General features: G+C 38.9%; 1 protein-coding gene across 15 annotated transcripts in view; it reads right to left on the bottom strand.

Moving 5' to 3' along the window:
- Positions 1-3192: 3192 nt before the first annotated feature.
- The window catches only part of CYRIB (CYFIP related Rac1 interactor B), a 174259-nt gene continuing 155996 nt past the window's right edge, over positions 3193-21455 (bottom strand). For all 15 annotated transcript variants that reach the window (XM_050801607.1, XM_050801614.1, XM_050801610.1 and 12 more), the window contains 7 exons: positions 17937-18073; positions 16599-16676; positions 14482-14598; positions 12826-12905; positions 11242-11368; positions 8848-8918; positions 3193-3936 (listed from right to left, as the gene is read on the bottom strand). In XM_050801607.1, the coding sequence (XP_050657564.1) occupies positions 3873-3936; positions 8848-8918; positions 11242-11368; positions 12826-12905; positions 14482-14598; positions 16599-16676; positions 17937-18073 (674 nt within the window). In that variant the 3' untranslated portion in view covers positions 3193-3872. The remainder of the gene's footprint in view (positions 3937-8847; positions 8919-11241; positions 11369-12825; positions 12906-14481; positions 14599-16598; positions 16677-17936; positions 18074-21455) is intronic.

The raw sequence follows: 21455 nt of genomic DNA, 5'->3' as shown, positions 1-21455 counted from the left end.
GTGCCTTTGCAGACAGTATATAAGACATGGAATCAGTGTTAGAGATCATCTGTTTCAATTCTCTCATTTTACTGATGAGGAAAATAAGAGTTTCAAAGAAGAGATAATGGCTTGGGTCTCCTGACCCTTGACCCACAGATCTTTGCATTGCATCTTCTATGATTGAATCTTACTCTGAAGTTTGAAATGTGCTTCCAACAGTAAGAACTTCAAAACTGCAGTTAACTGCAATCTCAAATGGAATCAGAATGACATTTCAACTCAAAAGACCTAGATTTGAGTACAAATGTCATTAATCCTTATGACAAGTCTAAAATACTTGCAGCAATCTTAAAATGGTCCAGAATGCTTCTTAGCCCAAATCTTTTTAAGTGAGAAGCCAGCCAGTTGAGAAGTTCCACTTATCTATGTTGAGGGCTGTGGAAATGGGGCAGTGGTGAGTTAATTACGGGCATGTTTGGTGGAAGAGATGAGGCAATGGATTTCTCTAAATTGTGAAGAAAAGCTGGGGCATAGGATGAGTAGAGACACACTAACCAGGTGCGTTTTAGAGACAAGACTGGGGTTCAAAGGATTTTCCTACACCAGAGCAGACTCATACCTTCTTCCAGTGGGCAGTAATTAATCCTGGCTGGCAAGGTTTGGTTGTGTCCCCACCCAAATCTCATCTTGAATTCCCACGTGTTGTGGGAGGGACCCAGTGGGAAGTAATTGAATAATGAGGGCAGGACTTTCCCGTACTGTTCTCATGACAGTAAGTCTCATGAGAGCTGATGGTTAACGGGGAGTTTTTCTGCAAAAACTCTTCTCTTGTCTGCCATCAAGTGAGATGTGCCTTTCACCTTCTCCCATGATTGTGAGGCCTCCCCAGCCACATGCAACTGTAAGTCAATTAAACCTCTCTTTCATAAATGCCCAGTCTTGGATGTGTATTTATAAGCAGTGTGAAAATGGACTAATACACTGGCTGACTCCATGCCTACCCCTGAATAAGGACAGACATGAGAACTGCAGACAGAGTTGGCAGAGAAGATGCCTGCTTGCTCTCTCTGGCAATCTGAATGGCAAGTACTAGATCTGAAGTTGAATCATCTTGTGGCCGCAGTGCTGTGTCCTTCGATGACACTGCAGCCCTCAGCTTCCATCACACTACGTTGTCAGATAACCCTACTCTTGGATCTAGTGGAGGGAGAGGAACATTCTTTCTGGAAAGGGTCGGACAGTAAATATATTTTAGCTTTTGAGGGCCATATGGTCTTTGTCACAACTCAATTCTGCTGTTGTTGTGCAAAAGTCTCGATAAATGTGTCAACAAATGAGTGAGGCTTAGGTTCCAATAAAATTTTATTTATGAACACTAAAATTTGAATTTCATATGCTTTTCTCATGCCACAAAATATTATTCTTTTCATTGTATTCAACCTTTTTAAAAACCATTTTTAGCTCACAAGCTGTACAAAAACAGATGGTGGATAAATTGGCCCAAAGACCGGTTTGCTAGCCCCTGGGCTAAAGAGATTTGTCCACTTATTCTTCAACATGCAGAGTGTGAACCATGTGAACTGCATAGGCCACAGCAATCTTACTGCATCCATTCCAGCTGCATCATTATTTTTGATTTGTATTCATTCAGTCCACCGAAGCATTCACTTGGCACCTCTCCAAATCCGGGTACTGTGCAAGATCCTTCCTTGGGACACTGAAGGAAAATCAGACATGGCCCTTCTCTCAAGTTCGCAGACTCTCTAGTATCCAGATACTACGGCTCTTATAGAATCAGACAACACAGCCACAAGTGCAGGTAAGTATCAGAGATGTTTTACGAGATACACGTATCAGATTCTTAAGGCTGCTATACCAAAATACCACAAACCGCATGGCTTAAAACAACAGAAACTTATTCCCTCACAATCCTGGAGGCCAGATATCTGAAATTAAGATATTGGCAGGGTTGGTTCCTTCTCGAGACTCTGAGATAATCTGTGACAAGCTTCTTTCCTAGCTTCTAGCGACTTCCAATTCTTACGGTTCTTTGGCTCATAGATGCATTGCTCTAATCTCTGCCTCCATCTTCACATGGCCTTCAGCTCTGTACGTCTCTTTCCCCTTCTTTTCTAATAGCTGGTCATTGAATTTAGGGCCCATCCTACTACAGGTTGATCTCATTTCCCGATCCTTGATTTCATCTGCAAAAACTTTTCCCAAATAGGGTCACACGTGCAGGTTCCCAGTGAATGTATCTCCTGGGGGTCACTATTTAGCCCATTACACTATTCTTAGAAGATGCCTAGAAGGATATGGCCAATGTTATCCAGAAGGCTCCATGAAGGAGGTAACAGAAGATAACACTTCAAAATGAAAGTTGGCTTTCATTAGATGGTCACAAGGGGAGGAAGGGAATGTTAGGTTCAGGTACCAGCCAGACCAGAGTTAAGGAAGTGACATCGCATGGGACAATTTGTGAATAGCAAGCAGTAGGGCCTGGCTGCAGAACAGGGTGTGAAGTGGGGGAGCAGTGAGCGGGAGGGCCAGAGAGATCAGCAGGGATGTGATCTTGAGAAGCTGTGTGTGCCATGATCTGGCCCTATTAATACAGAAGGGTCTGAAAGCCTCTGTGATTCTCTTCCATGGTTAAGCATTTTAATTGCATTATACCTCGGATATTCCTAAATATTTAAAACACTGGCATGGTTGAACTAGACAACCTTTAAGCAGTTTCTTCCAACCGTGAGATTTAGATTTCATGATTTAGGTTTTATGATCTCAGACTGAAAAACATGTTAGTTTTCCTCCACTAGTGAGACCATGGCCTCTGCTTTTCTCCTAGGAAGTCCCTCTTATAATCACTCTCTTCCCAGGATTAAAGGGCTACTCTGCCTTCACGTTGCTACCCACTCTCCTGGAAATGGAGAATCAAGCTAGGATGCGGTTTTCCTTTCATTACTACATCCATACAAGAGTAAATCAAGAATAAAAGTCCAGTTAATGAAAAGATCACTGGTCTTAATATACTTAGCAAAATTTTAAAGGCAATTAAAATTATATACATAGACAATGATAAAAATTCTAATGAAAAGACCCGGCTCTCCCCTAAAAGAAAAAATCATGTAATGTATATATGCATTCCATAAAAACATACATGGGGAAAACTTTAGAAGCCTAAAAACAAAACATCAGTAAACCAAGCCACACTTAGAAAAATGAAAGCTGATTTTTATTTTATCATCAACAGCCATTCTTTAGACATGAACATGCATACGTAATATTCTACGCACACATCACAGTTTTTAACGTTAGTTAATAAAGGTTAAACACACAACATACATCCTTACAAAAAAAGTCAAAATGCAAACTTAAAACTTTAAACAAAAGTATTACTAATTTAAAAAAAGTTTGTGTTGGGTACCATTTGTACAACACAGTTAATTTAAACATTTTCATTTTGGTTGCACATGAAAAAGGCGGCAGTAGAAAATAAAGTCATTGAGGGTTTTTAAATAGCAGAATAGGCAGTTTTGCCATGCAGGAGAAGCAATATTAAATATTAGTTTCAAAAAAAATCCACATTTAAAAATATTTAGTTCAAGTCACAGAATTTTTCTCAGTAGAGACCCCAATGCAATGCATAATTAGCTGCCTTAGATGGCCTGTTTGAAAGGATGATATCCCTTCAGAGTGTAACTTTACTAATTTTGGCACAGAAAAGAAGTCTTAAGAACAAGAACATGATTAAAAAAGAGGGAAGAGGAACAGAGGAAAGAAATAAAAGCAAGAATAAATGAGATAGTAATTGCAATCACTAAAAAACTGTGCATTCTCAGTCATTGCAGAATACTGTCTTCTGTCTACAGCAGGTGCTTATTCCAGAATTGTTATTGCAGCATGGATTTAATTTGCTTGGAGGTAGTCTCATCATTCAAATGTTTTGTTGTGTACCTAAAAAGAGGAAAGAAAAAAGATCGGTTTTAGGAACTTAAAAAAGAATCAGTATCAGGTTCTCTAATTATGACAGGATGGGAAATTGGTCTCAGCAAAACTCTCAAAATGATGGCTTCTCATTGTAGCTTTAACCCTGTTCAGGTTCTGCACAGCCTGTCATCCTCACTCCCTTTCTAACTGAATAGCCAGTAGCTATTTAACTGAGTTACAACTACATTGCTGAGATGATTGGTTAACCTCTCAAGTAAACAATTAGCTGTAACTTCTCACTCAGAAGAAAATGCTGTTCTACCCCAGAGGCTGGCAAATTATAGCCCATGGGCCATCCAAACCACCAATTTTTGTATGGACTGTGAGCTAAGTCTATTTTTTAACCTTTTGGATGGGGGGGGTGGGGGAAGGAAGACAAAAAAAAGAAATAGTACTATTTCATGTGTTATTGTGGAAATTCTACAAAATTCAAATTTCAGTGCTTACATACAAAAATTTTATTGAAACACACATGTTGATTCATTCATGTACCATCTATGGTTACCTTCCTGCTATGGTGGCAGAGGTGAGGAGCTATGACAGAAACCATGTGGCCCACAAAGCCTTTAATATCTACTTACTCCCTGGCTCTTCACAGAAAAGTATTCCAACCCCTGTTCTATTCTGTATTTAAGATGTGTCAATTACTACAGCTGTTATATCTCTAAAATGTCTCAATTCTCCAAGTGCCTTATTTCTAGGCATGTGTTTTGCTACATGCATGCAAATCCAACGTAAGAATTAAAAAAAACAAGAGTGATAATCATAAAGATTCACGACAGTATTCCCTTAAGCAGTAAAAATCCACTAAGCAAGCCTATGTCTCAGGCACTGTTCAAGGAGCTTACAACCCAGCAGACGGAGAAAGATAATGATACACTAATATCAGTGACAAGGTAAAGCCTAGTGGCAAAGGAGTATAACAAGAAGAGAAGTATAACAAGAAGAGGCTACATACAGAGACAGGGAAAAACCATCTCACATGGACACCCAGAGGCCACACATAGTAAGGAGTTTGGAGATTATTTTAAGTGCAATAAAAGCCAGTGGAGCATATTAAGCAGGAGAGGGGTGTGATGTCACTTAAGTTTTATCATTCTGGCTGTTGAGGGCGAGCTGTGGGGAACAGAAGGAGCAGCAGGGAGGCATTAAATAAGGGGGCTGTTACTGAGCACCAAGTGTGAGATGATCAGATGTCAAGGCTTGGGCCAGATTACAGCAGCAATGGAGACAGGTGTTCAATGTGTGGGTGTGGACTGTATTTTGGAGATAACCCAGACAGACTAATTTGGTTCACAAGAATTCCACATATAATCTTAAGGACTAGATCTTTTTTTCTAGAGACAAGGTCTGGCTATATTACCCTGGCTGGCCTTCAATTCCTGTGCTTGGGCAATTGAGAGCCCAAGTAATCCTCCTGCCTTGGGCTCACAAGTAGCTGGGATGACAGGTGTGTGCCACCATGCCCAGCTAGGACTACATCCTTTTCAGCAGGTCCACACAGATCATCTTTCTGTGTTTAAGAAATTTAAACCCAATTCCTATTAGGTTCATTTCAAATTAATTTAAAAACTGAAGAATGCTTATTAAGTACCTGATATACTGTCTACAATGTTACTGAGAAGTCACTCCCAAACTGTTCTCATGTTTTTGAATAGGTATCAGAGTGCCTGGCACATAACTGGTGCTCAACAAATATTTGTGGAAGGAAGACAAAATAAGCAGCCAGGTTGGGAAGAAAAAAAATCCATAAAGGAATATTTACATTAAATGCTAAGTGATGTTGCAAGGATTTAACCTTTTTGTTCTCTTTATGTAAAGTATACACAATTACATGAAATCCTACAGATGTCTCGAAGTTCTCAAAATCCATTTCTTCATTTATTTCTCCCCTACTTCTTTATACAACTAAATAGTGGAAAGAGCCAAGTAATGTGCACAGTAAAATTTCTACTGCAGAGTAATTAAAAGGATCACTACTCAGCAATGTACTATACTATTTGAAGGGTGGTGTTTTCCTCTGTACCCATGACGCAAGTTCTCGCTCCTTCTATGGGATGTGATCTTAGCTCCCTTCTTTGGACAAAGCCAATCCAGAGCACACTGCATCACCACACTCATTTATCAAGAAAAGGCCAATATTATCTAATACATGCTAAAATAAAACATGAAGATATATGGCGTTACTTTCCTTTGTGCACAAAAACAAAATTTTTTCCAAATGCATGACTGTTCTACTAAAAAAAACCCAATTATTTACCTTTACTCTTAAATTTAATAAAGAAGACAATTATCTACTACTGAACCTGAACTCCCAGTTCTCTTTCTTTCCCTCTTATGATTAAATGTATTTGGTTCCATTTTTCCACCTGTAAAATGGACATATGACTTGATGCCTTCTCTTAGTAGCACAGGAAGTTCTATATAAGTAATTACTACAGAAAAGCATTCAAAACAAACATATATATGCATATGGAATTATTCTCTCATTTACAATGTTTTGGTCACTAAGTTCTATTTGGTGGAGGTGTGTAACACTCGTGTAGTATTTTTGGGGTTACAAAATGCTTTCTAAACATGTGCTCTCAGTAAAACATATTAAAGGCTAGATGGATTTACTTTAAGAAATATTTTTCAAAGTATCAGCATTATCTATATCAGCTAGGGTGTTTGTTTAAAAGGAAAGTGCCTGAGTCCCAAGTCAGACCTGATTTTGTTGTTTCTAAAAGCAACATTTTATTTTCTAGTTTCCATTATCTATTACAAAGGAAAGAAAATGTGCCAAACTGACAGGTGACTCTTGCCTCCATGTTGCTTTCCTTCCCTCCCCTTTCCCTCAAACACAGATTACTTTGTGGGGGACTTCAACCCTGTCTTTCACTCGCCATCACTGCCCTCCTCTGCTTTCATTCTAAGGAAAAGGAAACTGAACTACCCTTAAAGTGAAAAGTAGGATTCTGAGTTAGGCATACTACCTTCAAGCTGAAGAAAGAATCCTAAAACCTCCTAGATCTCAATTACCTCTAAGTTTTTGAAAAAGATTTCCTGCCACTTGCTGGCTTCAAAGAGCCTGACCAATCAAAAAGACAAAGGCTTGGGAGAAAAATCAGGCTGCCTGAGACACAGGGAGTATTCGGAAAGAAACCAAGGAGGAAAGACTCATGATATCATTAAATATTGGCAAAACCACTGAAGTATGCATTGTAAAAACCCCAAGAATACAGAATTCTAAAAACTAAGCTTATGGTTACAATAGTTTGACATTATAAGGATTTTAAATTATGTTCCTTAATCTTGCTGATGTTCATTTAGAATAGATCACCTTTATTCAGGCAGTAACCGCTTATGCAACACTTTTCATAATCTTTTAAAAACTATTTTTAAACATTTTTTCATAATCTTAATAAAATCATTTGACAGTTCCACTTAGCTGAAATGATACAGCCTACATTTTATGTGGTAAATATCATTCTATAAATATTTCTGTGTTCATGTAATTTTTGTGTTTAAACCCCCAAAAAATCAAGTAATGGGATGTCATCTTTTATGTCATGTGAATACTACCAATTAAATCTCTGTAGTCAAGTATTATAAAATACTGAGATTTTCATTTAAAAATGTTCTAGGCCGGGCACGGTGGCTCAAGCCTGTAATCCCAGCACTTTGGGAGGCCTAGACGGGCGGATCACGAGGTCAGGAGATCGAGACCATCCTGGCTAACACCGTGAAACCCCGTCTCTACTAAAAATACAAAAAACTAGCCGGGCGAGGTGGCGGGCGCCTGTAGTCCCAGCTACTCCGGAGGCTGAGGCAGGAGAATGGCCTAAACCCGGGAGGCGGAGCTTGCAGTGAGCTGAGATCCGGCCACTGCACTCCAGCCCGGGCTACAGAGCAAGACTCCGTCTCAAAAAAAAAAAAAAAAAAAAAAATGTTCTAGCAGCTGGGCACAGTGGCTCACGCCTGTAATCCTAGCACTTTGGGAGGCCGAGGTGGGTGGATCACTTGAGGTCACGAGTTTGAGACCATCCTGGTCAACATGGTGAAATGCCGTCTTTACTAAAATTAGAAAATACAGGCACACGCCTGTAATCCCAGCTTCTCGGGAGGCTGAGGCAGCAGAATCACTTGAACCCGGGAGGCGGAGGTTGCAATAAGCCAAGATTGTGCCACTGTACTCTAGCCTGAGTGACAGAGCAAGACTCCATCTCTAAATAAAGAAATAAATAATGTTCTAGCATTCGCAGAAGTTTGAGCAACTAAATTAAGTAAAACTAATCTAAGAACAGACATTAAATAATGACTACTTAATTTTTATTATAAGAAATACGTAAAAGTAACAGAACACAAGTCTGAACACAAATGTAATTACGTTCTATTAAGAGGAAAGAGCTAGTTAGTTACAAGCCATTTTGTATGATATTATTTTGTAAAAAGATAACTACTACATAGAGCTATTATCTACATATGTAAAGAAAAAACTCTGGAAGGCTATAGGCTAATAGTGGCTTATCTCAAAATGGTGAGATTACATTATTTCTTTTTATTTACATTTTATGTTTTCTGAATTTTATTTATAACTGGCATATAATACTTTTATTAAAAAAACAAGCAATCTCTGTTTCAAGAGAAGCAACAAGTAAAAGCCAAAATCTTCAACCAGAAAATGAAGCTGCTATTGTCATGTGTCCCACACATTCCTCATCGTAAATACTGTCACCAGTGTTTGGAAGCGAGATTATCAGTAAACAAAATAGGATCTTCATATTTCCAGCTTGAACACTTATTTTTATATCCTATTCACACTTAATGCATTTTCTTTACATAAACCATTTTCCTTACAGATTTTTTCTGTACATATGTATGCGTACATATACACACCTGAGAGCATTTAGAAGACCTTCTACACTATTAGGAGGTTGGTCCTTAAGAACTTTGATACAACCTTTCATCTAAAGAAAAAGAAAACAGAAAAGGTAAAACAGCCATTTTTTTCATGTAACATTCCTTTTCAAAATAGTAAAATAAACCAAGACCGTAACTATGGAACCCAAGAGATAACATACTATGTCAAATTAATTATTCTTAGAACAGAAAAAACCCAACCTAAGTGTTATTATTCTCACTTAGTCAGTGAGAACAGAATCAGTCAAGCTAAAGTACCACACATGCAATGAAAACAAAGGGTTTGCTAAGGGAAGACTTCCTGGAAAACGTGCTGAGTGGCGATTTAAAGGACAGAATGGGCCGGGCGCGGTGGCTCACGCCTGTAATCCCAGCACTTTCGGAGGTCGAGGCAGGCAGACCACAAGGTCAGGAGATCGAGACCATCCTGCCTGACACGGTGAAACCCCATCTCTACTAAAAATACAAAAAAATTAGCCAGGCGTGGTGGCAGGCGCCTGTAGTCCCAGCTACTAGGGAGGCTGAGGCAGGAGAATGGCATGAACCCAGGAGGTGGAGCTTGCAGTGAGCCGAGATTGCACCACTGCACTCCAGCCTGGGTGACAGAGCAAGACGTCATCTCAAAAAACAATAATAAAATAAAAAAGAAAGGACAGAGTGAGTATGTTAAAGAAAACAGGAGCTTTCAGGTAGAGAAACCCCACAGAATAAAGTATCACACAGAGCACAGATAGGAATTTTTCAGTGCTGGACCTGGAGTTATGAGAGGCTGAAAGCCAGGAAGAGTCATATGAACTGTTATGCCTGGCAGCAGGGGACTCACAGGTTATTTTAAAAGGTAACCACTTGATGACAATGGTATTTAACATATATTAGTCTGGTTATTGTAAAAAAGCATAATACAGCAAAAAGAACACAGGCTTTGGAAGCCAGAGAAATGTGGGTTCTACCATTTTCTAGCAATTTTTTTTTTTTTTTTTTTTGAGATGGAGTCTCGCTCTGTCACCCAGGCTAGAGTGCAATGGTGCGATCTCAGCTCACTGCAACCTCTGCCTCCTGGGTTCAAGCGATTGTCCCACCTCAGCCTTCCGAGTACCTGGGACTACAGATGTGTGCCACCATGCCCAGCTCATTTTTGCATTTTTTTTTAATAGAGATGAGATTTCACCATGTTGGCCAGGTTGGTCTTGAACTCCTAACTTTAGGTGATCCGCCTGCCTTGGCCTGCCAAAGTGCTGGGATCACAGGCATAAGCCACTGCACCCAGCCTACTAGCAATTCTATTACTTAATCTGCTAAACTTTAGTTGCCCTGTCAGTAAAGGGAGATGACACCTAACATCCTTAGAGTATTTGCAGAGTCACAAGGGAGAACAAATGTAAAATTCCTGGGACATGGCAACTGTACAGTAAATATTAACTCATTTCTCTTTACATATGACAGGTGTACATGAAGGCAGGAAGCTTGGCTAGCAATCAGTAATCGAGATCCGAAATGCTAAGAGCCTCAACTAGCTATGAAAGGGAAACAGGAAGACAATTCTCACCAAACATTAAAGAACTAGATGTGAGAGGGTGGGGAAAGAAACTATGAAGTAGAGAAATTAGAAAACTATTTCTAATACAAACTTTTACAGAGAGAAGAAAAGCAGAGAGCCAACTATAGTCACAAATTATTATGACTGGGTAGGGGAGGGAAAATACATAAAGTCTTCATTGTTTTCCACTGGAGCATCACTACTGGCTGTCTTTTTAATTTCAAGACAGGGTCTCTCTTGTCACCCAGACTGAATGCAGTGGTGTGATCATGGCTCACTGCAGGCTGGACTCCCAGCCGCTCAACGTAGCTGTGACTACCAATGTGTGCCACCACACCTGGCTCATTTTTTCTTGTTTTGTATAAATGGGGTCCTCACTATGCTGTCCAGGCTGGTCTTCTACTCCTGGGCTCGAGTGATCCTCCTGCTTCAGCCTGCCAAAGTGCTTGGGCTACAGGCATGAGCCAGCACACCTGGCAGCACTACTGACTTTTTGTAAGTATTCTGAAATAAACATTTTATATTTGAAATGGCCTTTGGCCAAAGGACATGATTCAAAATTTCTTATATTTAATTATTTATTTATATTGCCAAATATGTAGTAGAAGCCTTCCAGGAGGTACTCAATAGACAGTACAGTCATCCTTTGATCATTCTATTGCACCTGAATACAGGCCACAAGAAACACAGCCCAAGGACAGGAGATGAAAGTCCACCATTTCACAAACTATAAATCTGAGTTTTGTGAGAGTTTGCTAGCTCTTATCATAAAATAAAATCCTATGGTTTCCATGGAGAAACTCGTTTGAAATTACTTACATAAAACAACTTACATCAATTTTGGAAGTTTTAGCAAATGCTCCCACTGGATGTACGTGGTCATAGAGTATTATGACGCCCACCATTACCCTCAAGCAGAATGACACTGTCTCTTCATTTGTAAATCTGCTTCTGTATTCCCTGAAGAGTAGATAAGATATGCATGGAAGAAGTGCATTACAAAATTCTTTTTAAAACACACGCACAAGAAAAACCTCTTCTGGAATATTTTATTCAAATTTCTATCAATCAGTTGAATGCAGTATGTTCACAAGTAGCCACACTGATACATTCAAATCTTATGTCTGTTTTCCTTTCCATACCAACCCCCTGAAACAGATACAAAATTCTTTAATGAGGTGATTCTCCTTTAAGCTGACGCTGACTTGCCGCTTTGATCTCTAAAAGGGACACTAACATTATGCCCCTTACTCCACAATGAGATCCCCAGAAATATGAGAAGATGGTGAGTGGAGCAGTCATCACCCATGTATTCTGGTTTCTATAATATCTGCACCCACATTAGTGTATTACTCCTCTGCTAGACTGATAGCAACAATTTTAGAGAATGGGTGCTACATAAAGGCTGTTACCACCTATGATGAAAAATCACTAGCTTAATAGAGCAAGCAGGTTGGCTATTTAGGGGCTAACTTGATTTAAATAAATTATAGTATTACTGGATATCAATTTTACTAAAACTCAATCCTATTCTCCTCTCATGTGTGAAAAAGAAAACTGAACTTTTATCTATATACAGAAGGCAGTATATCACAGCAGAAAGAGTACGGAACCAAGATAGAGACATCCAAGCACATGGATACTGTCCCTTCATTTCCCAGGACCTCACTGCCTGAAGCTGGTGGTGGGGGGAAGGAAGAGGATTATGATGATAGTTGCCCTCCTATTTCATAAGGTTTTCCAATGAGAAGATGTACAGTATAGTGCTTTGGACCATCGTATATGTGGCCCATTGTTGACCAAAACGTCATTAAGCAGCACATGACTGTATTTATAATTCTGGAATCCAGGAGGGATTCTTTCTGCCTGCTAACAGGAAAAATCTAGCCAGGACACACTGTATCCTACATCATAAATGCTTTAGAGAGGAGAGAAAAAAAAAAGAATTCAGGTTCGCGTTGGAAAAAACAAAAAAGAGTGACAATTAATAATTGAGAGACAAAGGGATAAACAGAAGAATAATTCCAGCCCTTTGGCAAAAGGGTAAGATTCTTTACTAAATATGGAAAAATAACATTTATGGTAAGTATAACCAAGGAGCTTTAAAGCTCTTCTCCTACATTCCAGCCACCAAAAAACCACCACCACCACATTTCTGTTCTGAGAAGAGAACTAAGGGTCTGAGTCAGACTGACTAGTCTGAGGTACCTGAAGACCAACTAACTCTATTTTATGCTTAACCAGAAGTTACATTAAATAGCCAAATTATTTTAAGTTTGTTCACATATTAATATTCAATATTTGGAATATACTTACTTTCTACTTTCCAGATAAAACATGTTCATATATGAACATGTTTTGAAATATCAGTCATCTCAACAGCACTGTTAAAGTGAAAAAGATCAGCTGATACTCACGGTGTTTCCAGCATGACTCTGCATACACTAGCCATGGTGCTTAAACAATCTGTGGTATTTTCTATTGGTAAATTTTTATTCTGTAGATGTATATGAAGAACAAAAAAAGTAAAAGTAACAAACAGTTATTACTTAAGCACAATTAAAAATTTAGCATAATGTGAAAAATTAGCAACTTTAAAACCTGGTTCCTACTCCTAATTTTCTAAATAATGCACTAGACTCTAAGCAACTGTTCCAAGCACTGGGGATACAGCTACGAGCAAGATAGCGAAGGCAGTACTCTTCCGAAAGGCACTTGCATTCCAGCTGTGTAAGAACAACTGCAACAATGCAGACAGGGGGTCAAAGGTGTAGAGTTTTACAGGCTATGCAATAGTTGGATTCTATCCTAAGGGTACTAGGAAGTCACTGGGAACATTTTACATGGAGGAGGGAGGGAACATGGTTTATGTTTTTTTTTTTTTTTTTGGAGATGGAGTCTCGCTCTGTCGCCCAGGCTGGAGTGCAGTGGCCGGATCTCAGCTCACTGCAAGCTCCGCCTCCCGGGTTCACGCCATTCTCCTGCCTCAGCCTCCCGAGTAGCTGGGACTACAGGCGCCCGCCACCTCGCCCGGCTAGTTTTTTTTTGTATTTTTTAGTAGATACGGGGTTTCACCATGTTAGCCAGGATGGTCTCGATCCCCTGACCTCGTGATCCACCCGTCTCGGCCTCCCAAAGTGCTGGGATTACAGGCTTGAGCCACCGCGCCCGGCCGAACGTGGTTTATGTTTTAAGATTACTTGGCTGCTCTATGGAGAAAGGACTGTACTGGGGCAAGAGTGGAGGAAATAAGAATGGTCAGGACACGAATGCAGTAATCCAGATGAGAAGTCTGATGTGGCTGGTGGCAAGAAACTAACTTTTCATATTCATGATATATTAATATTTTGGAGGGATAGCCAACGAGACTGTTTGATGGAATACATGTAGGGAGTGAGGTATGGAAAGGAATTCAGGATGATGGCCAGGCATGGTGGCTCACGCCTGTAATCCCAGCACTTTGGGAGGCCGAGGCGGGTGGATCACCTGGGGCCGGGAGTTCGAGACCAGCCTGACCAACATGGAGAAACCCTGTCTCTACTAAAAATACAAAATTAGCCAGGCGTGGTGGCACATGCCTGTAACCCCAGCTACTAGGGAGGCTGAGGCAGGAGAATCGCTTGAATCCGGGAGGCAGAGGTTGTGGTGAGCCGAGATCGTGCCATTGCACTCCAGCCTGGCCAACAAGCAACAAGAGTGAAACTCCGTCTCAAAAAAAAAAAAAAAAAAAAAAGAAAGGAATTTAGGATGACATAACTTGTAAGTTTTTGCCTGCACTAGTACTATTAATTGAAAAAGCAAAAACTAAAGAAAGGGCAGGGTTGCAAAAGGCAACCCAGAGTTTGGTTTGGCCATACCATCAGATATCACTGAGGTGTCGACCACTCCAGAGACACTGCAAATAGGTGGACAGGTGTGCACATGTGGGTCTCAGAAAAAAAGTCAGGACTCAACGCATACATCTGGGAGTCTGTTGGCTTCAAGACGGTATTTAATGTCTTGGGCTTGCTGAGATCACGTCTGCAACAGGAGGATGAGTAACAACACAGAGCAGCTGCCTAGGCAATGCTTACCTCTGACACAAATTTTGTTGTGGCATCACTCAAGGTTTTCAGCATTGGAGTTGCCTCAGCATAAAACAAAGACATTCGATTTGCCAATTCATTATTTACTTCATTTTCTCCTTCTGCCTGTGGGGAAGGTAAAAGCATTTGATGTTAGTTCACAAATTATTACATACAATAACAATTATAAAAGGACCCAGGCAGGGTGCCTGCCTCAATTACATTTTAGACTCTCATGTATCGATAATACTTAAATATTCTTTAAAAAAAAAAAAAAAAAGACTACAAATGATCTTAAGTTATTTTTTTTTAAAAGATTAACCTCTTCAAAAATATTTTAAATGATATTAAGGAATCTAAATAAAACCTTGATGAACTACTACATACAAGAGATTCTAAATGTTATGGAGGACAGAAAAATGATTATAAAATTGTACCCTGTCCTCCATCATGAACAATTAAGTATCCATACAACATCCACGGTAAGATTCTAACAGGTGATAACACAAAAAGGGAGTCAGAGGAATATTAAGTTGGAATAGAAGAAACTAAGGAGAAGAGTTATCCTTTTGCAGGTGATATTGGGCAGGTAAACAAGGTATTCCAATCTGGCAGGGGAAAGAGTATGTTTTCAAATGACTCCCTAGAGAGTAATTCAGCATATTCAGTGTAATGTGGCTGCAACCAATGAAAGATACAGGTTGGGGTCAGACTGTATTGTATAGTACCTTAAATGCTAGCTTAAGTTCATATTTTTCTTCCATATGGAATGGGGAGCCATTTAGAGTGTTAGATGAAAGGAATGACAACTAAGTCAATTTCCTAAAGAAAATTAACTGATCATCATGGGTGGATTGTAAGAAAATGGAAAAAGACTTGTAGGTCCGAAAAATGAGTTATGCTGTGCAGAATGACTGCAGAAAGAGTGGGAATTAGGCTCTCTGCTGGAACAGTGGGAGGAGGAGATGGAAAGGGGGATGGAGAAGACATTTCAGAGATACTTCGGAAAACAATTGGCTTTTACCTGTAATTATTGAGGGTAAAAGGAAGAACCAAGATGACTAATGTCTTTAGCCTTAAGTGATGGCAAGGACGGGTATAGTATACGATTGGCTGCTTTGCTTTTATCTTATTTTACATGGTAGGTATGAAAAAGACAGATGTTAAGGTCAGACTCACACCAGGAACTGGTCAATGCAAAAATCAAATTGGTGCAAGTAACAGATGTTTCGTAAAGAGGAATCTTTTCCTCCAACTCAGTGCCTTAGTGCAAGTGCTTCCTAAAATATTTTTTCAAGGAAAAAGAAAATGAATGATAGTCTTTGATATATACATATTTTAAATCTCTTATGCCACTTATCACTCCTTACATAGTTATAGTACTTCTCTATTAAACTATCTATTTGAAACAAGGGTTGATCTTTGAAATTTTTCAGAACAATTATAAGGTTCACAGAATACACAGAGAACAAGCTAATATTTTCTTCCACTCTAGTTTTACTTAACGGCACTTAGTTCCTTGGAGGTAGAAAAGAGTAATAAACAGCTTAAGAGGAGGATGGTAAGAGGTTAACAGACCTAAAGAAGCCAGAAGAAATGCTATATTAGCCAAGGAGCAGGCACAAGCCATTTTCTCAAACAGCCATATCAGGCACAGATGTGTTAACAGGCCATGACCTCACTATCCCCTCGTGCCAGCATTAACCATTAATTTCTTGGAGGAAAACTGACTTGGGTTCAAGATTTCTCTCCGAGAAATTAACTCACGATAATTTCTCTCTAAGACTTCCATTCTAAGAATATGGAGACAAAACACTCGTAACTATGAACTCACAAAATTTCTGTACAGTTAAAATGAGAGTACATCGCGAAATTTTATAAGCATCAACGTTATACAGACAAGCAATTTTACTGAAGTAGTTGTGGGAATTTAAGAGACTGTGAAGAAAAATAGGTAAATACCATATGGTTTGTTAACAGTTTGCTTTTCTTCCTACAGCTGTGGCTGCCCATAATTACTATCTTTATTACTAGCTTTAATGCTATCTGAATGAACAAACAAAATAATAAAATGAACAGGTTCTAAGTTATTCTTACCATCCCCCTAATTCAAAGCATTAACTTACCGGTACATTGTTAATCCTCATACGACTCAATGTTCTTCTATAATAGCTGAAATCATTCTGTATGGCAGGATTTGTCATCTGAATAAGACATTTGTGGGAAAAAAAAATGTTATGTACTAAATGCTAATGTAAAAAATTAAGTGAAAAATCTTCAGTTTTAATTAGTATAAAACATTGCATAATTCATAGTATCATTTTAAGAACTAGAACTGGTATAATCTAAGGTGGCTTATAACTGTATTCAGTCCTTACTGAACATATAAAACGGAAGACCACAGGCAGTATACTTTCCCTTTTCTTTTCAGTTAATTTCAGGTAATGTACTAAAAGCTTGTTTATCAAACAAAAACAAAAAGGACTGTTTAGGCACTTGTTTTTAGTTACTACGATAAAAGAATGTAGATATGGTCAACAGAGCAATCCTCAACCTAGAATTTTACATACAAATCTGACTGTGATACAATTATAAAATGCTGAAGTTTGGAATCCAGCTCTTCCATTTTCTAGAGAGGGTACCAGAGGCCCTGAAAAACCAAAGGACCTGGCCAACATCTCATGACTGGGGTTACTGTGGCAGAGTACAAACTGGAACTCAGGTCGCTTGATATGAGACCTAGTGCTTATTCCTCTACATTCATTCTTTTTAACAACAAGGTATTTTTAGTTCCAAATACTATAAACAATGACAGATGAAAAAAGAAACAGAAAGAAAGGAAGAAAGCGGGAAAGAAGGAAGGGAGAAAAAAACAAATTTTAGCAACATTTTAATACAAAACTGTTGAAAAACGGGGGCAGGGGGTGTGAGCAGAAAAGAAAAAACATTAGAAAAGAAGCTCAACATTTTGTTTCGGAGATAATTTTTAAACAAAGTTAAATGAAGACTGCTGAGATGGTGTGGATCACCTGAGGTCAGGAGTTCCAGATCGGCCTGGCCAACGTGGTGAAACCCTGTCTCTACTAAAAATACAAAAATTAGCCAGGCATAGTGGCACATGCCTGTAATCCCAGCTACTCGTGAGGTTGAGGTGGGAGAATCACGTGAACCCAGGAGGCAGAGGTTGCAGTGAGCTGAGATCGCGCCACTGCACTCTACCTTGAGTGACAAAGCAAGACTCTGTCTCAAAAAATAAAAAAAGATTGAGACTGAATACTCAGTAATTTGCTCTTTGCCATATATCAAAAGACCAGTCATAATTTCTAAATCCAGTTTTCCATTTTTATTAAGGTCTAGCAGACATCATTTAAATACGTTTTAACAATGTTTCCCAGCTTTTTCTCCCAGTACTCATTAAAAGATTCATGATTTTCATAACAATCAGGGCCAATAGATAATTCTACCTTGAGTTCATCAAACCGGAGTGTGAAATGAAGAATTTCTGCAAACTGTTTAGCAAGAGCCTGCTCTCGCTCTAGATGCTGGGTGGGAGAATATGGGGTACTTGTTAAGGCTCCCAGAAGACCTCTTAATGCTGCTTCTAAAGAAAAAAATTGAAAAAAACATTTAGTGTTTGTTTCTGTGTGATTTTTTTTTTAAAAAGTGAACAATTCATAAATGCTAATTCCCAGAAAAGTTCCCTTTAAAAAACAGATGATCTAAATATAATAAAAACTAATTAAGAAGTTTAAATGTTGCCATTACTAATGTACTGCACACATTATGAATACCGTTTAACAAAATACCTTAAAGGGACTAATTCAAGGGTTTATAATTCTGTAAACCCAGAATGAAAATAGTGCAGAAGTGAATTTGAATTCAACACCAGAATCAAAGGGCAAATTTTATATTACTTTAATAATTTCACACTGTGGAATTTGGTTTTATGAAATGGTAACTATTATCTACAACTGAGTAACTTTCTTCAATGGCACTGTGTCCACACTGTTTGTATATGCCTATGAATCAATTACCAATTTCTCATACTTTGAATATGTTTTTCATTTATAAACACAAACTGTTTGCTTTCTGTTACTAAAGAGAACAAAATATGTGGTTCAATCAACTTCTTGTCTTAGAACTTGACATTTCAAGGCTACAATATAAATATTCTAATTCATTACATGAGCAAAATGGTCCCTTTGAAATAAGTGCTACTTTTGGGATGCTAGGCTAATAAATACCGTGTTTGATAATGGAAATACTAAATAGTAATACTAATATTAAATACTAAATACTAATATTTCATTTCAATATTTCAAAAAGCCATAGAAATCAAACGAATTCAGTTACAGATCACAGAACTGGGAAATGCTGCTAGATTCCGGTCAGAGAAAATAAGAGCTTACAGAGTTAAATTATGATCTGACGTTAATAAATGTCAGATTAATAAACAAATATTAATGATAAATTTAAAACTTTATGTCTGGTCATCAGCCCGTAACTTAAAAAAACCCAGTTTTCCTATTTACGAAGATTTACATATGAGTCAACATCTACTGTACACTGAATATAGTCTCCCATTTGATTTTCACCATCAACTATGACATGGTCATTGCAGATGGATCAAATGAGTTTCAAAGAGCTTAGAGCCCAAAGTTATAGCTAGTAAATGCTACGTATTTCTGACTCCAAAGCCCTATTCTTTCTACCACAATGAACTCTCTGAAATAAAGCAACATTGTACGTAGCCTTCTGTAACCTTATAAAACATTAACCTCCTGATTACTACCAATAGTACCAATTACTTCTGTAACCCTACAAAACATTAATCTACTGGTTAAAAACAACAGTAGGTACTTATGTGTCTGTTAGATACCAGGTACTGAACTATCTCTTCACAGACATTATTTCTCATCCACACAATAACTCTAAATGACAGCTATTATCCTTTTTTTTTTCCAGTAAGTCAGAAAATGTATTGACTGGCTACCCTGTGCCAAGCACTGGGAAAATGGATATAGACAGACATGCTCCCTGTGCCCATATGGAGCCTTATTATATATAGAGAAAACAAACGATTACAGTTGTGATATGTGCTGAAAATAAGTACACAGTACAGTGGAAAGGTATAAAAATAAGACCTCACCTAATGGAAGGCCTAGGAAAAGATTTCCCTGAATAAGTGACTCCTGGACTGAGACTGAAGCATGTAGTAAGGATGAACATGGGTTTGCAGACAGAAAGGCAGGGAGCCAGACGCTGAACTGAGAAGACCATGACATACTTGAGGAACTGCAAGACCACCAATATAAGAGTACAGAGGGCAATCAGGAGGGTAACTAGGACTAAGATAATTAATACACACATAATTTGTGTACCACATTAAGTACTCCGGCTTTGGCATCCTAATGTCCCTGGAGAAATCATTTAAGCAGAGGAGTGGCATCATCAGATTAGCATTTTAAAATGCTACTTCATTTGCAGTGTGGAGCAGTGTGGAGCATGGACTGTAGGGGTATGGATGGTGTATCAAGGTGTAACAGTGGATGTGAAGAAGATCAATTAAAAGTCAAACATTTTGGGTTATATTTTAAAAATGGTTTACTTCTCCAAAGATTCAGTCTATGTGTTGGTGTTAAGTGGAAAACTAAGAGAGACACAGAACAGAAGAAACATTTTCACAAAATATTATTATAGTCTGTTAAAGCAAAAAAGAAAAATGCATTTGCCTAGACTTTATCAGGTCTCAGGGTTAATTTCAGCATTCCAAGTTCTCTACCACTTTTGGGATTGGAGTCAGGTTGCTTGGCTAAGTTGGGATGGTCAGTGACCATTAGTTGCAGAACTTTTGTCTATGAATGGCTGAGGCCCTCAATGGTAGATCTACGATGAAAGGGAAACTCAAGATGATAAATCTGCTAATCTGCCTTTGAAGCCACTAGATCAGCCTCACCCTGCAGGCCTGTGCCGGCACAAGTCAGTCCTACTAGCCTACAATGCTCTGTCTCAAGAGAGAAACTGGAGACAAAGAACCCACAGAAAATGTGCCAGAGGTCTCTGGATGAGTTGGAGAGAAAGAGAGAACAAAAAAAAGATGACTGGGATTGGACTCAGATGAAGCTCCTAAAACAAAACCATAAGATTATGATTTTTTAAAAAGCAGATGACCAGGAGAAAATTAATAGGCTATTAAGCCCTAAATTCTGGAAGAACTAAAGGAAGCTGGTAGATAAGTGCAGGAGCCAAAACCATAGAAGGTGCTTGCAAGGAAAAGACAACCAGAAGGAATGATAAAGATGACAAATCAGTCCACAAGCTAGGACAGGGAAGAATAACTAGTTGACTAGAAAGAGGAGGCCCCTGGGGAGAGTTTCCCTATAGAGATAAGTCGTTTATTCTCACCAACTGCCATCTATCTACTCTCAAATCCTCAGAAGAGAACCTGAGGACATGGATTGTAAAGGATTTAAGACAACCAAGAGTCATGACCACAATTACGGTGGGCATTTGGGGCCTTTAAAATACATTTTGATAAATTCTGCCCAGTGAAAAGAAGCTAACACGTTGGAGGGACTTATTATGACCCTTGGAGGCAGTCCCTAATGTAAGCCCCTAAAGCATGAGGAAGACTGAGGAGGGGAGACAAAGCAGTTTGTCCTACTGCCTGACCATACAACCTTCCCTTAGGTATCTGCCTCAACAGGAGGGGCTCCAAGGCCTCTGAACAAAACAAGCAAGTACAGAACAAGCAAGTATGGCAAGTTTACCAGGGCAGTGTGGTTAGACCCTGTCAGCAAAACTGAGTATCTTCAAATTAAGCAGGTAATCCTTGCCCTGTCCCACTATAAGTATGCAAACTGGCAAGGGATCAGGGTCCTTCTTCTGAAGTATAACCCCTGGTGTATCTGTAGTGCTCAGGCCAAGAAACCTTCTCCTTAGAACTGCAAGATTCTGAAGGATCATGTGCGTCTTCACAGTTG

The sequence above is a fragment of the Macaca thibetana genome, chromosome 8 (genome assembly GCF_024542745.1).
Source record: "Macaca thibetana thibetana isolate TM-01 chromosome 8, ASM2454274v1, whole genome shotgun sequence".
Classification (NCBI taxonomy): Eukaryota; Metazoa; Chordata; class Mammalia; order Primates; family Cercopithecidae; genus Macaca; species Macaca thibetana.
This window is presented reverse-complemented; position numbering and strand designations above follow the sequence as displayed.